Here is a 22,531-nt window from a genome sequence, read left to right as displayed (position 1 = left end):
AAGGAAACCATATTTTTATTGAAATAATCATACTTGCTTGGTATGTTGTGTGTGCCCCATCACTTGTTTCACCTGGTCTATGTTACAGAAAACCAACCTCTGTGAATGGCAATCAAGGGCACCCTTCACTTAGACTTCTTATTGAGCATGGCTTATGGAGCATTCCATACCTTATTCTTTGCCCCCATATACCTCTTCCCCTTTCAGGACTGAAGTATTTGTTCCCCCATCTACTAGGAGTGCTAGCATCACATATTATCAGCTAGTCCCTCTCATGGCATTGTTCTTACTTGAGAAAAACTACTTTATCCAAGTTTCCTTCCTGGGGGTAGGCCACATTCAATCAATGCTCCTCTGTGGGCACAAAGGTGACTCCTTGCCCTACTATAGGAAACTTGATAGGGGCATGTCTGAATTCCTCCTGGGTCAGCTGAAACTGTATCAAGGTTCAACATCTCACTGTGCCTATTTCTGATTCCTTTAGTCCAAGTGACTTAATCCTAAGGAAACTCCACAATAAATTCCCATATGCCTATCCCTGTCTCAGAGTCTATGTCCCACGAATTATCACGTGTGACACCCCTAATCCCAGGAGTGGAGAGGGCAACAGCTGAGTAACATTTATTTTCTTTTCTTCCTGCATGCTCATGTATGATGTCTTGACTCTGCACTCTAGCCAGGTGTGAGCACCTGTTAGATGGCTTTTTCAAAATAGTTCATCTTTGTGAAGTCTCGAAAGTATTCCATTTCTATATGTCTCCTGGAAAGAGTTGGGCAAAACATCCTGTTCTCCCTAAGATGAGGGTCCGGTACAAACTTTCTTTGGTATCCCTAAGTTGTGTCAAATTATTTATAAGTAGTCTTAAATTACTCTAAATTTTGACACCCAAGTTCACTGTAATTTGTTTCCTGATGGAATTCTGGGTGGTATGTCCATTTTTTGCCTCTGACATAGAGCTTGTCTGATCTTCATACTCATGCCCCTGGGAACCCACAGAATATTTGATCTACACTGCTCAGTGTCTATTTCCCCCGTCCGACTGTGCTGCTAGAGCATTGTTTTGACAAATCTGCGATCAAGGCAAAGCAATATTCAGAACAGAAAGTATGAAAATTTATTGAGGGATTTCTGTGGTGACACAGTGGTTAAGGACCTGCCTGCCAATGGAGGGGACATGAGTTTGATCCCTGGGCCAGGAAGATTCCACATGCTGCAGAGCAACTAAGCCCATGCACCACAATTACTGAGCCTGCCCTCTAGAGCCCATGAGCCACAACTATTGAGCCCATGTGCCACAACCTCTGAAGCCCGCATGCCTACAACCTGTGCTCCACAACAAGAGAGGGCACCTCAATGAGAAGCCCTCACACCGCAGCAAACAATAGCCCCTGCTCACCGCAACTATACAAAGCCTGCACACAGCAACGAAGACTCAATGCAGCCAATAAATAAATAAATAAATTAATTAATTAATTAAGAAAAAACAAAATTTATTGAAGATGACTGTTACACTCTTGCCGAAGGTCTTACTTGAAACCTGATATACTACGTGTCCATGTTGTACTACTTGTACTTAGCTATGAGCCTGAGGTTTGCACAAGAAGTGATATAGCTTGACTTTAAATGTGGATTTCATTCAGGTGGTCAATTACATTCTAAATCAGAGTAAGATTGGACACTTTGACAAGATTCAACATCCAAAGGCAGAAGTATAAATAAAATGTAGGATGTTGTCCCTTCCTAAAACAAATAAAATAACATTATTACAGCTCACCTGGATTAAGCAGCTACAATCAATATCTTATGTTTTAACAGAGGCAACTTTTCCCAATAACTATTCCATTAGAAAGATATATATTATAGTTGTGGAAGGTGATCCTTATATGTACTACTAAACAAGACAAAGTCCCAGGAGTGGTAAAAGGGAAGCCAAAAAACATGCTTTTCCTAGACTCTGAAAATGTAAAGTAAAACAATAATAAAATTTTGAAAATTATGCCAGATAGAATCAAATTTCAAAGTGCTTAGCACAAAAAATGTAATCTGCTATAACTATCCTTACTATTAAAATGCATTTTATTACACAGACCCAAGCATATGAGTGTAAAGTTATATACAATTGTATTATGTAGATAAAGACTAAATGAAACATAAAACACAGTGGGTAATTTTATCAAATTAAGTTCAAAAAGAAAAAAAAAAATATAACTGAATTCTTCCATGGGCTTTATAAATTTAATTATTGAGTTTTACCAAATCTTGGTAAACTTTTAAACACACTCTTTAAACTTCCCTCCTTATTAAAGTTTAAACAAGTAATTCTAGAATCAGATGAATCCACTCCTTAATGTATTTTTAAATAAGCATCTCTTTCCAGGTTTATTTACATTTCATTTTTCTTGTAAATAGTTATTTCTTATTTTAATGAATCATAGCATTCTGAAAGAATGTAGGGAAGTATATTGAAGTTCTGGGGACCTCTACAATCCTTGAAAATTAAACATCTTTAGCACCCAAAGATTCATACTTATGCAACTCTGACATATTAATAGGATATTAAATTTAGAATAAGAGGGCAATAGGCCACACCCCTTAATAGGTCACTGCAGACATTGTGATGAGCAAATTTGATGCTGCAAGACTAGAAAAGCCTTCCTCCACTCAAAGAGGGACATTGGGAGGATGCAGCTCAGAGGGGATGCAGATCCAGACTATTGGAGTTCATCATTTTTATCTTGTGTAAGTGATACTAATCTCTAAATATTTATTAGTTTTACTTACATAATTTGAACTCCAGAGAGCCAATAGTTATACCATTTTTTTCTATATAGTTTTACAAGTAAAATATATTTGATTACCTATCCTACAATCTGAAATAAAACATGTGCTGGCTGACACAGTCATCAGGTTAAAACACTTGTAATAACATGACAATTTCATCAAATAAATGAATTGGCTGTTAATATTTTATTTTTTTGCAGAATAGATTGATTAATCCTCTCAGTATTGTGGGGGAAAACTTACACTTTTAAAGTTAAATGATGGCATCAAGGATTAAAAAATATAGAAAGAAAAATTACAGGCAGTTTTAAATATTCTGTGATTACTCCATGAGAAAAGAAGAGAGGTTATATTTGTGTCTTCCGGTAGCATTGCAAAGGAGATGATGATTTTGTGATTTAAAGAAAAATATCACAATTTTAGTACCATTCTAAATGAAAGACTATATAGACAGAAGAAAATATAGAAAATCTCCAGTGTTCTGAAATCAAAATGACAAAAGAAAAAAAATTATTTTTACAGTGTTAAGTGTTTCTATTCCTATACTAGTTAGAGGTAAGCTTTTTTACTTCTACTAAATGTCATTGCAAATATTTTATTTGCAAGATGAGTTAATTTCTCATTTAAAATTTTCACCACACTTTGTATCCATAGTCAATTTTTTTATAAATTATCCCTCAGAATCCTCTTAGCACAGGTTTACAAACATTCTAAATAGTGACAAGTAGTTTCACTTAAATAATTTGAAATGATAGATAGGAATTTTAATTAAACAAATAATAAAACTATCACCTCTTAGGAAATATAATTACCTACCAGTCATTTTCTTTAATTGACACATTTAGTTGACCTTTCCACTAAATAATCTAAACATTATTATCGTTCTAACTAGTCATTTATACTCATGATGACTGCTTGTTTTTATACATTTATTTAATCTAAATATAAATTGCATAGCTAGATCATTTACATCCATTGAAAAGTTGAGCTAATGATTTCATATTTGAAAAAATACTTAAACACAAGTGGAAAAATCAAAATAGGAAAATGTATTTTGTGAAATGAAAATTCAGGTAAGTTATAATTACTATCTAAAAATATATAAACCTCTCTTGCATGGTATAAGCAAAAATTTAGTCAAATTTTAATGTTTTATGCTATTACATTTACCTTTACAAGATTAAAAATAATTGCCATGCGTTAACAAAATATCCCATTAAATTGATACTTAAATACACAACTGGATTGGAAGACAACATAAATGTCCATAAATTGAAAGAATTAATAAGTAAAATGTAACACATGCATACAAAGGAATATTGCTCACCCTTAAAATGGAAGGAAGTTCTGACCCATGTTACAGTATGGACAAACTTTGAGGACATCATGATAAGTGAAATAAACTAATCAAAAAACAAGCATAAAAATAAATACTGTGTGATTTCATTTATGAAAATACTTACTGCCACTGTATTGATAGTACACTTAAATTAATTTAAGAAACTTGCCAAACACCCTACAGTTGCTACATTACCTATTAATTTTCAAAATGGTTTAAAGTTTCATTAGTCTTCAACAATAAAGGTAATGAAAATAATGGAAAATAAGAAGGCCTCAAGTCAAAGAAATAAGTTAGCTGGGTTTGAGGTCTTTCAAAAGAATGATACCGAAGACTAAAATTATAAAATTGTAATTTTATGTAGCTATTAGTGATTCAAACTGAATCATTATTAGAGACATGAGGGTGTACAGATCACAAATTTTTGGCAAATCTGAAATACATTTGACAATGGGGAAGTGTATTTCCATGATATCTAATTTTAAAGCAAACAGCTAAAACACTCTAGTAGAATGCTGCCAATAAAATAACAATGCACAAGAAATGAAATTAAGGATTGAGTGAGCCTTTTGCAATACTTTTCTCTTTGATTGGCAGTTTAGTATGGGATGGATGTAAAAAGTGGGGGTAAAGGGAATGATTGTGGAAGAGGTGGGCTCCTTCTCCCATGTAACTTCAATGAGTCACACCATATCTTTGAGACTGAATTAGCATCCTTACTTCTGTAGTTATGGTTGTATTTATTCAACTAACTACAACAGTTTTGGCACCAGGAGATCAGAGATGAAAATGCCTATCCTCTTGAAACTGAAGGAGAAATAAATTTATCTTTGTGTTTGGGCAAAGAAGTAAGAACCTTTATTTTTTCTTCTTTATCCAGTAAAGGTTGTGTTTCAATGACTTTGCAGGCAAAACTTCTCCCTACAGAAAATGCTTTTTAGAGCGAATGAAAGTTTACATTTAGTATTACAGGGTTACAATGGGGGAAAATATTCTGAGAGGGTCGTTATTGTTTTCAATGTATAGTTTGGCAAATTTAAAGTCAATGAACTAGCAATCCCAAATTAAGTCATGAATCTGCAGATTCAAATCTTCTACTTCCTAGGTGTAAGAATATAAGTCCTCTTATTTGAAAAGTAAAAATACCTTTCAAGATTAATCAGAGTCAAGAAAAATTATTGGATTTTGGTGTGTTTCAATTAAGTTTTGTATGTTTTATATACGTAACCCTCAGCTATTCTCCATTTGCAGTGTCATTATTGTTTGAAATCATGGAAAACTGGAATACCACTTCAGATTTCATTCTCCTAGGTCTCTTTAAGCACACAGAAGCCCACCTGTTTCTCTTTGTGATGCTTCTGATAATTGCCTTCACCTCCCTAGTGGGCAATGCCCTCATGCTTCTCCTGATTCTCCTGGACCCCCGGCTTCACAGACCCATGTACTTCCTACTGAGCCAGCTCTCCCTCATGGACATGATGCTGGTTTACACCATTGTGCCCAAAATGACTGTTGACTACCTGACGGGAAGCAAGTCCATCTCCCTGGTTGGCTGTGGGTTCCAGATCTTCTTCTTCCTCACTTTAGGAGGCGGCGAGTGCTTCCTCTTAGCAGCCATGTCCTATGACCGCTATGTCGCTATTTGCCATCCACTGAGATACCCAGTCCTCATGAGCTGGACATTATGCCTGAGAATGATTTTGGGGTCCTGGTTCCTGGGAGCAGCTGACGGGCTCATGCAGGCTGCTGCTACCCTGAACTTCTCATTTTGCAGCACACATGAGATCGATCATTTCTTTTGTGAGGCCCCCACGCTGGTGCGTTTGGCTTGTGCTGACACGTCTGTCTTCGAGTATGTCATGTACATCTGCTGTGTGTTAATGCTCCTGGTCCCCATTTCTCTCATCCTGATTTCCTATAGTCTCATCCTTGCTGCCATTCTCCAGATGCGTTCTAGTGAAGCCCGCAAGAAGGCTTTTGCCACTTGCTCCTCACATCTGTCTGTGGTGGGACTCTTTTTTGGAGCTGCCATTTTTACCTACATGAGACCCAAATCCTACAGGTCAGCTAACCATGACAAGATTGTGTCAGCATTTTATACTATCTTCACCCCTGTGCTGAACCCCCTCATCTATAGTCTGAGGAACAGTGAGGTCAAGGGAGCTCTGAGAAAGTGTATGGATCAGTGTGCTGCCTTAGGTCATGAATAAGATTACACTGATTTGTCCCAAAGTTCAAGGCTGTGCTAAGTGATTGTGTAAGATTTCCTTGAGACAGATTACGTACTCATTATATCTCTATCTGTTATTTCTATTTTACTTGGGAATGCATATGGACCTCCATACTTTGGGGTCATTTACTAAGCTGTCATCAACAAATTAAACTGTTGATTATTAAAAATCTGTTGATCACAAATCCTTATTAAAATTTTACTACACCTGATCTCACAATAAATATTTGTTCAAAGAATGAACAAAGTAGTCAAATAATGTTGAAGTTTGATGATTTATTTTTTTAATTGAGGTATAACTTATAAACACTCGAATATTCACATGGGAAGGCTGCCTTTCAACAAGTTTCAATGGTACTTGCACTGGTAATTTACACCCAGTACCAAGAGACAAAACTTTCACCAGACTGGAAATGTCCCTCATGTTCTTTTCTAGTGAAATCACTCAATCCAGAGATAAATATTTGTCTGATGTTATCTCTATTTGTTAGTTTAACCTATGCTAGAATTTCATATAAATGAAACTGTACAGTAGGTATTTTTCTTCTATCTTATGTCTTTCTTTCAACTTAATATAATTTTAAAGATTCCTACAAAACTTTACTCTATCAGTGGTTTCTTTTTTTCATTGCTAAGTAGTACTTTCTTGCCAGTATGTATCGCCATTTATTTATGAACTATGTTGTTGTTAGACATCTGGGCTATTTTCATCTGGACCTGTTATGACTAAAGCTGCTGTTAAGCATTTTTTATCTATGATCATATGTTTTTACTTCTTTTGGTAGATGCATGAATAACTTCATAGTAATCTGTTTTCAAAGTGAATATTTGTTTTTAAACTCCCACCAGCAGAGCACATGAGTAGCAGTTGCTCAAACTGGACACAGTTGTGGGTATTACTAACCGATTTCATTTTTTCTATCTTATTTAATGTAGTAAATCATTTGGTTTTAAGTTGTATTTCCCTGATGTGTAATGATGCTGGACTCATTTGCTTTAGTTTATTGACTATTTGTAAATCTTCCTTTGTGAATGATTTATTCAATTTTGAAAAAAATTTTTAAAAATTGAAAAAAAGTCATGTTGATGCTTCTGAAGCAAACACAACTTGGTTGTTTACTGATAGATGACACTTGTTTATAGGGATACTGGGAGTTTTTAAAGAAAATTATATTGGGTTACTGATTATTAAATGTTTTCTGATATCTGTTCCACTCAATTTATGAAGATTATTTTTATTAATTGGATATGTGTATAATTAATCTCTTCCACCTCCATTGGGCTTGAAGTTATCAGATTGTTTGTTTTAATCATGCATTGTAACAAACTATTTCAGTTACACTGGTGGAATCATGTCATTGGAAATCTGATTTTTTTTTTTTTATTTTATGTACTCTTCATCCGAAGAAGGCAGATTAAAAAGAAATAGGTCATAGAATTTAAAGTTTGGCTGTTCAAGTTATTGTGGACATAAATTTGATCAATAGTCAATCTAAGAAAGAAATGGAAAATTTTATTTGAGCCAACCTGAGGTTTATAATCTATGAGACAGCCTCTCAGAGAGCTTGAGAACTGCTTCTATAAGGTCAGGGGGAGGCCAGTATATAGTGATTTTGATGAAGAGATAAATACAATTAAGCACACATCTTGGTAGAAGCGTGCTCCTATTTGCAAGGGACAGATATTTTAGATAACAGTTTTAGTGCATTTCTAAGTATGAGACAATGCAAGGGACTGAGTTCATAAAATTTTCTCCTGAAGAAAACTATCTGAGGGCCAGCTTTAACAATTTTCCCAAAGCACAAAGTTCCATGTCCTGATCTTCACCCAGAACTTCTTTGAGGGTGTATTGTAGGTCAGCAACTGCAGTGGTCAATGACTTGATTCTTGTATAACTGAATAATGAGAAACATTCTTTATTTTACAACCCCCTTCCTTTCTGTGTTAATTTTGACTAAGTTTTGGGAGGCATTTTATGACATTTGTCTCACAATGCTCATTTCCAGATCAGTCAAGGATTTTGTTGATAGACCACTCAAAGTGCTATTACTGGACGAGGCCCTTTTAACAGTGGCCAAAGGTTCTGGATTGCCTATGTTACTAGCATGTTATGATCCAGGAAGTGATTCAGTCTTGTTGCTTCTTCCCATATGTAGAGTTGCACTATTACAATCATTGATCTTGTAAAACTATATATGTGGTCAATTGTTTCAAGATATGTAGTCATCATTATTTTTATCAGAATCTCAGTCACACATTTGGTGGGGAATAATATCTTAGCATTCTATGTAAAGTTTACAAAGATATCTGCATGTGCAAGGTAAATGGTGGGTCATCATGACCCCTTACAAGATGGGGAAGGGAATGTTATCTTCTAAGGAGTTACATGGTTGGCATTGGAAGAAGAAAGAAATGATCTTTATGTTTGAGCAGGTATTTCCGCCTTTGAGGAGGTCTGATTAATACATAATATAGACATACAGTACACACGGGAGTTGTGAGAGGAGATCCAATGGGCAGAGAAAAGTTTTAGGTTCAAATGGCTCTTCTCTTGCCTTAAAATAAGAATCTTATTTTGTCAGTATATTCCTTATTTTCTCCTGCTAAGTGAGTACATACCCACAATTATTTTCAACCAAGATGTTTGGCAAATTTAAAGAGGCCATTGTTCTTTCACAAAAAATAGTTACAAATATATCTTTGTGCCTAAATTTACATAATTACACATATGTACACATAACTCTCCAAAGACAAATCAATTAAATATAAATTTAACTGTAAGACATAATTTAGAATAATCTGTTTAGCAATTCCATTTAGAATTTTTTTTTTATTTTCCCATTTTGCTTGATTTAAATCCCAACTTTTTACTCAGCCATAAAAAGGAACAAAATTGGACATTTGTAGAGACATGGATGGACCTAGAGTCTATCATACAATGTGAAGTAAGTCAGAAAGAGAAAAACAAATATCGTATATTAACACATATATGCGGAATCTAGAAAAATGGTATAGATCAACTGGTTTGCAAGGCAGAAATAGAGACACAGATGTAGAGAACAAACTTAAGGAAACCAAGGGGGAAAAGTAGGGGGTGAGGGTTGGTTGGTGTGGGATGAACTGGGAGATTGGAATTGCCATATATACATTACTAATAAGAAAAAAAATTAAATTGTACACTTTAAATATATGCAGTTTATTGTATGTCAATTGTATCTCAAGGTTCTTAAAGAAGAAACAGAAGATTATAATATTAAAAAAAATACATAATGCAGACCTACAATACACACTGGAGTGGTGGGAGGAGAATCAATGGGCAGAGAATATTTTTATGTTCAAATTATTCATCTTGCCTTAAAATTGGAATCTTATTTTGTCAGCTTATTCCTTACTTTCTCCTACTAAGTCAGTACATACCTACAATTATTTTCAACCAAGTAATTTGGCAAATTTAAAGAAGCCATTAGTCTTTCAAAAAATACTTATAATTATATATTTATTTATGCATCTACATAACAAATATATACACATAACTCTCCAAAGATAAAGCAATTAAATGTAATGTCAACTGTAAGACAATACTTTAAAATAATTTGTTTAGAAATTATATTTAGAAACTTAAATTTTTTATTTTGCCATTTTTGTTTGATCTAAATCCCAACTTTCACTTCTTTTTCTTTTGTTGAACAGTATTTTTGTCCAAATTGTTTTCTCTATCTCACATTAATTAAAGAGAAGTATGATCTAAACAAAACAATATCAAGGAACATGGAACAGAACATGTTTTTCAAGTTCCTGGGGTGTTTTGGAAATGACTACTAGAGATTTAGAAGAAAGGCTAGTTGCTGAATATAACTTAAAGCTGAATTCCATATTTCAGAATCTCTAATGAAATTCAACCATTTTATTGTATTTAAAACCTTGTTTGTTCCCCTAAACATGCCTATATTTTGATCAAAGGATGATTTCATTAAATATTTTGTTTCCATAGTCCCCTTAAGTTCCTTAAGGTACATTAAGTAGATTAGTTAAATCTTCACTGAGATTGAGTTAACATGATTTAGCATCATAAAATAACAATAATAACAACAATAAACATAAAAAAACATAAAGTGTATTTAATTCATGAAAAACTTTGTCATGGCATTTTGCTTAACATTTCACTTTAGTTTTCTTATTTTAATTATTATCATAACCTTATGAGGAAAGTTCAATGTTAATTCTTGTTTTTGAAAACTGGAGAAAAATTTAAACTAGGGAAAAAATTAAGTTCCACCTTCACACAGATCTGAACTCAGTTGTCTGATTTAAAAGCAAAAACAAACAAAAAGAAAAAAGAAAAAAAAAAACACTTATGGTCAAGAAAGGGTCAGTTTTACAAATAAGACCAGAGACATATGTGTGAAATAGCCATCCTCACCCTTTATAAAAAACAAGATATTGCCAAATGGAGTCCCTGTGTTGTGTAAAATAAAGTGAGTGGGGGTACACTACTGCAGAATGTGAGTTCTCAGACAAGAACTTCAGGACTTGAAACTTTGGATAATCTGTATAACCTTCAAAATGTTGCTTAATGTTTGTAGAATTCATGCAGTTCTTTGATGATTAAATAGTAATTGTAACATGCAATAAATACAAGATGCTTAAAATTTCATCTGATATTTTTAAATGCTTAATAGGTTTTGACTGGCAAAATAATTACATGTAAAAGAAGTATTAGCTGAATGCTTTTGCTATGTTCACTTATATGTTCTGTTTACTTGGTGATCATTTAATTGACTCGAATCTATCAACAAATGACAGATGAGCAGAATCACTTAGGTGAAGCAGTCTATCTTTTCAATCTGCCTCTCTGTAACAGGCAGTCTTTGGAATAATCAGGTTCATCTATTGATGCCCAAACACCCAAGAGACTCAATGCAGCAATGAGTGAGGTCCACCAAGTAGCCTGTCCTGGAGCTTCTATCTAGTATAAGGGACAGGCCACACACATAAACCTTAACAGACAGTGCACTCCAAAGGCTTTAAGAGTAGAAATAAAATATTCTAAGAAAAGAGGGAGTGATGCAAAAAGGGTCAGAGAAGGCAGTTTCCCCCATCCTTCATCAAATGGTTATCCCACTTTGTACAGGCAACATTGAAATGGGCTATCCCATTATCCCTATATACCAACTCTTCTGCTACACCCAGAGGAAAACCTGCTCTGTCTCAGTGTCCACACTTTTCACCACAAAAACTATTCCCCCATGTTTCTTTGACTGTCCCATGGGTGCACAGTTTCCCATATCACCTTATCAAAGTGTGGCTGTTTTCTCTCCCAGAAGTCATACACAGCAGGACTTCAAGAGGTAGGTATCCTTTCTGTTTCTCCTTGCTCCTCTCAACCCATTTGTCCCCCATCTTCCTGTAAACCCTTAGCAACATTTAAGCAAATGCCTGGAGTGAGGCATCACCCCATGTCTCTCAGTCACTCTGGAAGAAGTGATATTGAAGCAGACACCTCAATGGTGTAAGCAAAGGCCCATTGAGGAGAGTGATGCTTGTAGCCTATGAGGCACCAGTCAGGCTCTTGTGCTAGATGTGAAAAGACTCAACAAGAGTGCCCTATCCTAGGTAGTGGGAAACTGGTAAAGAAGAATGAGGTGAGATGTGGGCCTTGGGGAAACTTCAGGGACCAGGTTAAGAAGTTATGTATAGGTCATATTCAATGTGCAGAAAGTACAATTAGGCACAAACAGTGAAGCTCTGGGACAGATATGATACCCTGACAGAGCTGTCTAGTTCTGAGCAAGAAAGAGAAGGAAGGAAGACAGGCCAAAGTTAGCAAGGATGTCTGTGAACAAGGAGGACTGAACATAAAATCTTAGTAAGTGGAAGACCACAAAGCTCCTAGAAATGATGGAGAAGATTGTTTATGTGGAAGAGAGAATAGGGTGTGAGCAAAGGTGTAAGAAAGCAAGAAAGACAATGTTACATAAGTGTAAATACTTCAGTTTCATAGGAAATGGGAACTAAACATAGGGAAATTTATTTATTTATTTATTTATTTATTTATTTATTTATTTATTTATTTATTTAATGTTATGTACATACACTATAACCCAGCAGATTATTTACATTCTTAAAACCGTGTTCTAGGAAAAATAACCTAAACTAGGGCAAAAAGTGTATTTATGTGGGGAGAAGTTGGAGACAAAAGATTACTTGAATTATCATTGCAATATTATAACACTTTCAGTTTCTATATCACAAGACAAGTATTGAGCATTTTGAATAAAACATACTGGAATTATACTAGATCTGTTATCTCCAAAAATTTATGATTCAATAGGAATGTAAAAGATAAAAATTGTTACCACAGAACAACCTACTGCTTCTTTCCTTCCCAAATAAGTTTTTTGAACAATCTGGTGAATTATTTCATACTATACCCTCACATTGTCATGATCAATAGTAAATTGCATGGTGGCTCACAGCTGTCTGCTCCTGAATCCCTGGGCTTTGTTTCATGTACAATTCTTCCAGGAAGAATGCAGCACCAAGCATCTAATTCTAATTAGCAGGATGAAAGAACAAGAAAGGTGTGTGCCTCCAGTGCAAACACTCTTCTGTTGTCCAAATTTACTTGACTGGCCACACTCCACCAGCTTTAAAGAGAGTTGAAAAGCATACAATATTATGTTGGTGGTGGTGAGCCCGTACAGGTCTATTTAGTTAAAAGAGAAGAGTAGAATGAATGCCTTAGAGCCACCATGGCCACATACAGCATGCAGCCCATGAGAAGGAATAACCCATGAGAGGCATTTATGCAGATAGTATAGGTAGGAGATGCTGATTTGCACATGGAAAAGGGTAGCCATAAAGAGAAGTGCAGATGATTTTCTGATTTCTGGCTGGGGCAGTTATACATGGTTATGCCACCTGGTGTTTCAGGGGACTTACTTGGGTGCTTCGGTGTTGCATATGATGAATTTGATGTCACTGTGAGACACTAGTCACAAGATTCACAATAATTCCTTGGGGCCTGACGCAGGGCCCTGACAAGTCTGAAGAGTGAGAAATGTGTAATGACAACATCATTGGCTATGATAAAATCAATTTCTGAGCAGCTAGCTGATTGATTTCAGAATAAGAAGCAACAAGCAATGTTGCTTTACTCTCTCACAGTGGCCTGTATGTGTGCATACGTGTGAGGAAGCTGATCTGAACATTCTCATTCAACGTGCTGAGTTAGTTTCTCCCCCAGGGAGCCTCCTGGATTGATCTTAACAGATAGTGAGTAAAATTGGACTTCTGGTTCATCTCATTGAAATTTACTTCTATTTACTTGGTTGTATTCTCTCATATCTTGATTCTTTCTCTCTCTATCCCTGTCTGTCTATTTAGTATATAGCAGCTTAAATGTGTATTTAAATATGAACACATAATAATACCTTAATGATAGAAATACCAATTGACTAATTATAGAAACAAAAAATAATAGAAAAGAATAACCATTTGTTTGACTACTTACCACGTGCCAGCCTTTCTTCCATTTGTGTGCATGTGCATGTATGTATATGTATATGTGTGCGTGTGTGTCATTTAACATGCTGTTTAACATATCTCAATTAATCTTCAAAAGAACCCCATAAGAAAGATAGCATTATGATCCTGATTTAGTAGAAATTCATTTCAGCTATAACTTTATGTCTTATTGGTATTTTATGAAACAATGAGACATAAAATGAAATATTTTAAAGATGTGTATTTGCCTTGTATTTTCTTGTTCATCTCTTCAAAATATTAGGACATTTTTAGCTTGTATTTCTGCTTTGTTAATATAATTATCTGAGTCAGTAGCATGCTCACACCCAGGCTAGGTAATATCATACAATTTTGTACCCGTAATCCACATCAACTTCTTAAAAATGAGTAATGATTTTATTCCATCCATTTTTAAGGCAATTCAATATGTGACTCCTGTCTCTTCAGTAGAAGGCTATTTAGTTTATTGAATTATTAGTAACAACCAGTTATTTCAAGTCAGTTGCACACCAACCAAGTCTGATATTTGAAGTTTTATGATAGAGCATATAATTATTTTATCATAGTTATAGAAAAGTTCAAAATATAAAAATGGCAGTATTATATAGTTTAAAATATAAATGTGCACCTCAGATTTAATATTGCCCAGGACTTCCAAATCAAACACTTTTCAACATACATATTTTTCAGAAAGAAATGATATGGTGTTTTGTCTTTTGCTTGCCTTACAGTGAAAACTTTAATGTAAAAACAAAATGTAGGAGCATACAAATATTTATTTAACCTATAAATGTGCAGTCTTACCAAGATTAATGAACAACTGACCTCTAGTTAAATCTAAATTTAAAACAATATTCTGCATGCTGAGTTTTATAATGACAGATCTGGTAGAAGTGAAAAATATTTTGAGTCTAGATAAGTCAATATTAATGGATATAGAGTGCATTTTGAGAATCTTGATAAATGCAAAATGACAATGATTAGAGTGTAGTATGTTCACTGAGTAAAGAATACAACGGTCTTTTTATTTCCTGTGAGGAAGGATTGAGATAGGGCTGAATTTGTAACTAAAAATAACACCTAAAAATGATAGCATTTTCTATGATTAGACTCCAAGTTCCCTCCAGAAGATACAGGGATGTAAACTACATGTTACATCTTTTTTTTTTCTGATATTTAGCATTATTAAACAAGGAAATTTTGATGCTCAATGTAGAAAAAAGAGATTTCATGTTGGGTAAGATTTGCATAAATGTGGAAGAGGCTAAGTGATATGTGATGTGTGTTTCTTCACTTTTGAACTTAGAGTGAGGAAGCTCACCACTAGAACATTCCTCTTTAGATTCAAGAATAGATTTCATTCAAGATTGTGGATGTCATACAAGATATTTTGTCCATCATTTCAGCATCATGGGAGGATATTCCAAATCCTTGATTGATTGGTTAGACAAAGAGTTATAAAACAGGTTTATCAAAACTTTAGGTGCCTCAGGGAGGTTGGGAGAATGTGTTAGAAGTAAGGTGATGAAGGCATTAGGGAATGTATTATGGAGTGCTTCTAATATCTGAAGACAAAATAATAAACAATCCTGTGGAGAAAATACACACTCTCTAAAAATATAACTATAATTGATGTACTTTTGGAAACCTTTGATATCAGAGGCAAAACATAAATCAATAATTTATATAATAAGAATTTGAGAACCTACAGTGGTCCAGAGACTCAGAGTGAACAGACTTTGTCCATACTTATTAATACTAAAATGATGAATTAAGATTTGAATCAGAATGACTATGGCAAAGTAAATCATTATTGGAAAAAGAAAAATCAGAAGGATAAAGTTATTCCAGAAAGTGAGATAGTGTCAACAAATTTGTAAACAGATATATTAAATTTGAGTTGTCAGTAATCATTGATGTCAGAGACTTCTTTATTATCAACCAGTTCATGGGAGGCACCATTGCCTGAAATCTGAATCTACGTTTACATCAAATTTTACGGACCTGTCAGTAAAAACAGTCAGGACAAAATTCACATGAATATGTCCTGCAAACCTCATTTGTACTCTGATCTTTTAAAATTCTAAAAATCATAGCAAAATGATGTTAACATTTCAGGGAATTAAATATAGAATTAAGGAGTTTATTTCATAATGGAAATTATTGTTGATTCAAGAGATTAATGTCCATGTTATAAAACATACCTAGTTCAAAAGCTGGTTGACAATTCTTTGGCTTTATTGCAAGATATACATCACTAACTCTCATTTTAGTTTGTAGCTAAGTGTAAAGGGATATGAGATTTACACTACTTTTTCTTCTTTTTCTGTTTAACTCTTATTTGATTATTTATTTATAGGTAAAATTCATGATGGGAAGTGAGAATCACACTTTCAGCAGTGACTTCATTCTTTTGGGACTCTTCTCTTCTTCCCAAACAAGTCTGATATTCTTCTCCTTTATATTCATCATTTTTGTTATGACTGTAACAGAAAATACAGTCATGATTCTCCTTATCCACAGGGAATCACGACTCCGTACTCCAATGTATTTCCTGCTCAGCCATCTCTCTTTTATGGATATCTTGCATACTAGCAACATTGTTCCTAAAATGATCTCTGACTTTCTGTCAGGTAGCAGAAGTATTTCATTTGCAGGTTGCGGCTTCCAGATATTTCTATCCCTCACCCTCTTGGGTGGTGAGTGCCTTCTCCTGGCAGCAATGTCCTATGATCGCTATGTAGCCATCTGCCACCCACTGCACTATTCCATTCTTATGAACCACTATGTCAGCATTCTCATGGTTGGAGGATCCTGGCTTATTGGGATGGTCAACTCCATAGTTCACACAGCTTACACTCTCCACTTTCCCTTCTGTGGCTCAAGAGCCATTGACCACTTTTTCTGTGAAATCCCTGCCATGTTGATGTTGTCCTGTGTGGACACAACACACTATGAACGAGGAGTTTATGTAAGTGGCATCGTTTTCCTGCTTATTCCTTTCTCTCTAATCTTTGCATCTTAAGTCCAAATTCTCCTTACTGTCCTCCACATGAAATCATCAGAGGCATGGAAAAAGTCCTTTTCTACCTGTTTCTTCCACATGATTGTGGTCATAATGTACTATGGGCCATTTATATTCACATATGTGAGACCTAAAAAGTACCACACCCCAGGCCAGGATAAGTTTCTGGCAATATTCTATACCATCCTCACACCATCTTTCAACCCAATTATCTACAGCTTTAGAAATAAAGATGTTCTAGAAGCACTGAAAAATATGCTCAAAAGTAACTTTCCTCATAAAAAATACTAGGAACACTTTTGTTGAAATATGCATTCTCTATTTCCATAATAATATTTAGAGGATATATGTTATTCATATCTCTGGAAATAAATTAAACATCTTTATCTCTTCAAATGTGGAAAGAAGTGTGTCTTTCCAAAACCCTGATAACAATAAATAATCACAGGTATTTGTTTTGTAAATACCTATATCTAAAAGTATACCATTCTCTCTATGGTACCAATTATAATCACCAAAGTCACTGATAGAAAGACAAAGATGACTCAATGCTTCCAGTTTTCTCCCACTAAAATTGTATTTGTAAAAACTTCAAGAATTTGTAAAAATTATCTTTTATAATACAGTCACATAATATGTAATATATATGCGTATAAATAGGGAGAGAGAGATCCACATAGTTTTTATAAAATTATATTTCAAACATTGCAATGTTATGAAAAATTTATAAAAATTCATAGGCAAAATAAAGTGAAGTTGGTGAACGCTACAAATTTCCAATTTTGAGATAAACAAGTACTAGGTATGTAATGAACAACATGGTAATTATAACCAAAAATGACATATTGTATATTTGAAAGTTGCTAAAAAAGTAGATTTTAAAAATCATCATCACAAGGAAACAATTGCAATTTGGTGGTGGATTTTAACTAAACTTATTATGGTAATCTTTTTGCAATATATACATATATCAAAACATCATGTTCTACTCTTAAATGTATTACAATGTTGGGCAGACAGGAGAGAGTGAGAAACATACGGAGGGTCCGCAACGCAGCTCAGCATTCCCGGACTGAGACACTGATCTGCGGCTGAACGGAGGGTCCAGGAGCGGGAGCGTGGGAACCAGAGAGCTGGTTCAGGGTGAGAAACATTGTTGCCAGTAGGGTGACCAACCGAGAGCACAGGAGGGAGGAGGTCCGCGGAGAGGAGTGCCCGTCCCTGAGAGCTGCCCGGCCATGATGGCGGCTGGAGGCTGCAGGCTCACGGGCAGGGGGGAGGAGCTGCACACATAGTCTCTCCCTCTCTTTCCGGGCCTCTGCAACAGGCAGTGGAGAGACGTCCTGCGGGCCACCTAAGGCGCTCAGGGATAACAAGCACCCTCAGGCACTCGGGCAGGGCTAGATTAAAACCCCTTGCAACTCCAGCAGCAGGGAGGCTGCCAAGAGAAAAAAAAAAAAAAAAAAACCAGCATCAATAAGAAAAAAATCCCGAGAGAGGCCCAACTCTAAGACTTTCTGTTTACGCCTGAGCCACCAGCGCCCTCTGCAACAGGCACCTCCAAGCCTGACTGAAACAACAGTGCGCCACTGCTCACTCACTCCCAGGAAAAGGAGTCACTATTGTACCCTCTCCCTCCCCACACACCCACGCTTACAGACGAACAATAAAGGAACCTCTGCTGGTCACAGAATAACGCAAAAAAAAAAAAAAAAAAAAAAAACCCAAGGCAAGGAGAAGGACACTTACAGCTGAGACGCTAAGGAAACAGAAATAGTAGTATCAATTCCTATTGAACTGGTGCATTCTGGGATCAGTTCTGGATTTTTTTTTTTTCTTTCTCTCTCTCTCTTTTTTTTTTTTTTTTTGATTTATTAAATATGATCTTCGCCCTAAGGGATCTACAAGTTTTATAACATAATTTTTTAATGATAATTTTTATTGCTTTTGATTTATTAAATACAATCTTAGCCCTAAGGGATCTACAAGTTTTATAACACAAATTTTTAATGATATTTATTATTATTATTATTATTTTTTTGCCTTTTTATATAATTCTATACCTAGCTAAGTTTTTGGTAGTACGGACAAAATATCTCTCATACTTTCCTTTCATCTCTATTTTTTATACATTTCTATTCCTTTCTTTTTATTTGCATATTTCCAAACACATTACGCTCTTCTGTTCCCCTTTCTTTCAGCCTTTTTAAGTTTATTTTATCTTAACATACTTATAAGCAACACTATCGGTCTGCTCAGAATCCTTGCTCTATTCTCCAGATGACGCACTGCCTTGGTATTTAATATAAGGCTTTTGTCTTTATCTTAGTTCTTAGTACAGTTGTCTAATTACATTCTGAGAATCTCCATTCTCTCTGGTGGTACTCCAGGTCTTTTCTATATTGGATCCTAGCTTACAAAATCTCCCTGGATTGATGTTTGTAGGTGTAGGGTGTTATTTGTTGTTTGTTTGCTTTTGCTTTTGTCTCTGGTTTGTTCTGTTTCAGTTTTCAATTTCTGTTGGGTTTCTCTTTGAATATCTGATAGCACACTGGGGTTCTGTCAGGTCTTTCTAGAGCCCTATGTCCTAATGGATTCAGTAATTGTGTGTCTTATATATGTATGTGTTTCCTAGACTTAATATTCATTTAATCCAATACTTGGACATTAGTCTGAGGCTTGGACAGTCTTCTATAAACACCTCTATCACCAGGACAAGTAACCCCAAAAGTTTGGACAACCATGAGGAAACAAAGAAACACCATGCAGGCAAAGGAGTAGGAAAAAAACCCCACAAGACCAAATAAATGAAGAGGAAATAGGAAAAATGCCTGAAAAAGAATTTAGAGTAATGATAGTCAAAATGATACAAAATCTCGATAACAAAATAGAGAAAGTACAAGAAACAGTTCATAAGAACTCAGAAAAACAAACAGCAATGGGGAACAAAATAACTGAAATTAAAAATACCCTAGATGCTATAACCAGCAGAATGACTGAGGCAGAAGAAGGAATAAGTGAGTGGGAAGATAGAACGGGGGAAATAACTGCTACAGAGCAGGAAAAAGAAAAAAGAATAAAAAGAATAGAAGACAGCCTCAGAGACCTCAGTGATAACCTTAAATGTACCAACATTCGAATTATAGGCATCCCAGAAGAAGAAGAAAACAAGAAAGGGTCTGAGAAAATATTTGAAGAACTTATAGTGGAAAACTTCCCCAACATGGGAAAGGAAAGAATTAACCAAGTCCAAGAAGCACAGAGAGTCCCATACAGAATAAACCCAAGGAGAAATCCACCAAGACACATATTAATCAAACTAATGACAATTAAACACAAAGAAAAAATATTAAAAGCAGCAAGGGAAAATCAACAAATAACATATAAGGGAAAACCCATAAGGATAACAGCTGACCTCTCTAGAGAAATTCTGCAGGCCACAAGGGAATGGCAGGATATAGTGAAAGTCCTGAAAGAGAGAAACCTACAGCCAAGAATACTCTACCCAGCAAGAATCTCATTCAGATTTGAGGGAGAAATCCAAAGCTTTCCAGACAAGCAAAAGTTAAGAGAATTCAGCACCACCAAACCAGCCTTACAACAAGTGCTAAAGGAACTTCTCTAAGTAGGAAACACAAGAAAAGGAAAACACCTACAAATACAAACCCAAAACAATTCAGAAAATGGTAATTGGAACACACGTCATTAATCACTTCAAATGTAAATGGATTAAACGCTCCAACCAAAAGACACAGACTGGCTGAATGGATACAAAAACAAGACCCTTCTATATGCTGCCTACAAGAAACACACTTCAGACCAAGGGATACATATAGACTGAAAGGAAAGGGATGGAAAAAGATATTCCATGCAAATGGAAGTCAAAAGAAAGCTGGAGTAGCAATACTCATATCAGACACATTAGACTTGAAAGTAAAGACTATTAAAAGAGACAAGGAAGGACACTACATAACGATCAAGGGATCCATTCAAGAAGAACATATCACAATTGTAAATATCTATGCCCCCAATATAGGAGCACCTCAATACATAAGGCAAATGCTAACAGCTATAAAAGGGGACATCGACAGTAACACAATAATAGTGGGAGACTTGAACACCCCACTTACATCAATGGACAGATCATCCAAACAGAAAATAAATAAAGACACACAAGCTTTAAATGACACATTAGACCATCTCGACTTAATGGATATTTATAGGACATTCCATCCAAAAATGACAGACTACACTTTCTTCTCAAGTGCACATGGAACAGTTTCCAGGATAGATCACATCTTGGGTCACAAATCAAACCTCAGCAAATTCAAGAAAATTGAAATCATATCAAGCATCTTCTCAGACCACAATGCCCTGAGACTAGATATCAATTACAGGAAAAAAAACTGCAAAAAATACAAACACATGGAGGCTAAACAATTCACTCTTAAACAACCAAGGAATAACTAAAGAAATCAAAGAGGAAATCAAAAAATATCTAGAAACAAATGACAACGAAAACACAACAACCCAAAACCTATGGGACGCAGCAAAAGCAGTTCTAAGAGGGAAGTTTATAGCAATACAATCCTACCTTAAGAAACAAGACAATGATCGAATAAACAACCTAACCTTACACCTCAAACAACTAGAGAAAGAAGAACAAAGAAACCCCAAAGTGAGCAGAAGGAAAGAAATCATAAAGATCAAAGCAGATTTAAATGAAAAAGAAAGGAAAGAAACCATAAGAAAAATAAATAAAACTAAAAGCTGGTTCTTTGAGAAGATTAACAAAATTGAGAAACCACTAGCCAGACTCATCAAGAAAAAAAGGGAGAAGATGAAAGTCAACAGAATTAGAAATGAAAAAGGAGAAGTAACAACGGATACCTCAGAAATACAAAACATCATGAGAGACTACTACAAGCAACTCTATGCCAATCAATTGGATAACCTGGAAGAAATGGATACATTCTTAGAAAAATACAATCTTCCAAGACTGAACCAGGAAGAAATAGAAACCATGAACAGACCAATCACAAGTATGGAAATTGAGGCAGTGATTAAAAATCTCCCAACACACAAAAGCCCAGGACCAGATGGGTTCACGGGTGAATTCTATCAAACATTTCGAGAAGAGATAACACCTATCCTTCTCAAACGCTTCCAAAATATTGCAGAAGGCGGAACACTCCCAAACTCATTCTACGAGGCCACCATCACCCTGATACCAAAACCAGGCAAAGATGTCACAAAAAAAGAAAACTACAGACCAATATCACTGATGAATATAGATGCAAAAATCCTCAACAAAATACTAGCTAACAGACTCCAACAGCACGTTAAAAAAATCATACACCATGATCAAGTGGGGTTTATCCCTGGGATGCAAGGATTCTTCAATATATGCAAATCAATGAACGTGATACATCATATCAACAACTTGAAGGATAAAAACCATATGATCATCTCAATAGATGCAGAAAAAGCTTTTGACAAAGTTCAATATCCATTTATGACAAAAGCTCTCCAGAAAATGGGCATAGAAGGAAATTACCTCAACATAATAAAAGCCATATATGACAAACCAAAAGCCAACATCGTTCTCAATGGGGAAAAACTGGAAGA

General features: G+C 35.2%; 1 protein-coding gene and 1 pseudogene across 1 annotated transcript; both read left to right on the top strand.

Moving 5' to 3' along the window:
• The first annotated feature begins 5,359 nt into the window (after positions 1–5,359).
• On the top strand, positions 5,360–6,331 carry LOC130837152 (olfactory receptor 2T8-like). Its single transcript, XM_057709956.1, has one exon. The coding sequence runs from the start codon at positions 5,393–5,395 to the stop codon at positions 6,329–6,331; it is 939 nt and encodes a 312-aa protein (XP_057565939.1). The 5' UTR covers positions 5,360–5,392.
• A 9,915-nt stretch (positions 6,332–16,246) lies between these two features.
• LOC130836368 (olfactory receptor 2AJ1-like) lies at positions 16,247–17,194 on the top strand (annotated as a pseudogene).
• Positions 17,195–22,531: the final 5,337 nt, after the last annotated feature.

This window comes from Hippopotamus amphibius, chromosome 15 (assembly GCF_030028045.1).
Source record: "Hippopotamus amphibius kiboko isolate mHipAmp2 chromosome 15, mHipAmp2.hap2, whole genome shotgun sequence".
In the NCBI taxonomy this organism is placed as follows: domain Eukaryota; kingdom Metazoa; phylum Chordata; class Mammalia; order Artiodactyla; family Hippopotamidae; genus Hippopotamus; species Hippopotamus amphibius.
This window is presented reverse-complemented; position numbering and strand designations above follow the sequence as displayed.

Bases quoted from the DNA above. Each gene is read 5' to 3' on its own strand.
- LOC130837152 (XM_057709956.1), top strand. From the start codon at position 5,393: ATGGAAAACTGGAATACCACTTCAGATTTCATTCTCCTAGGTCTCTTT.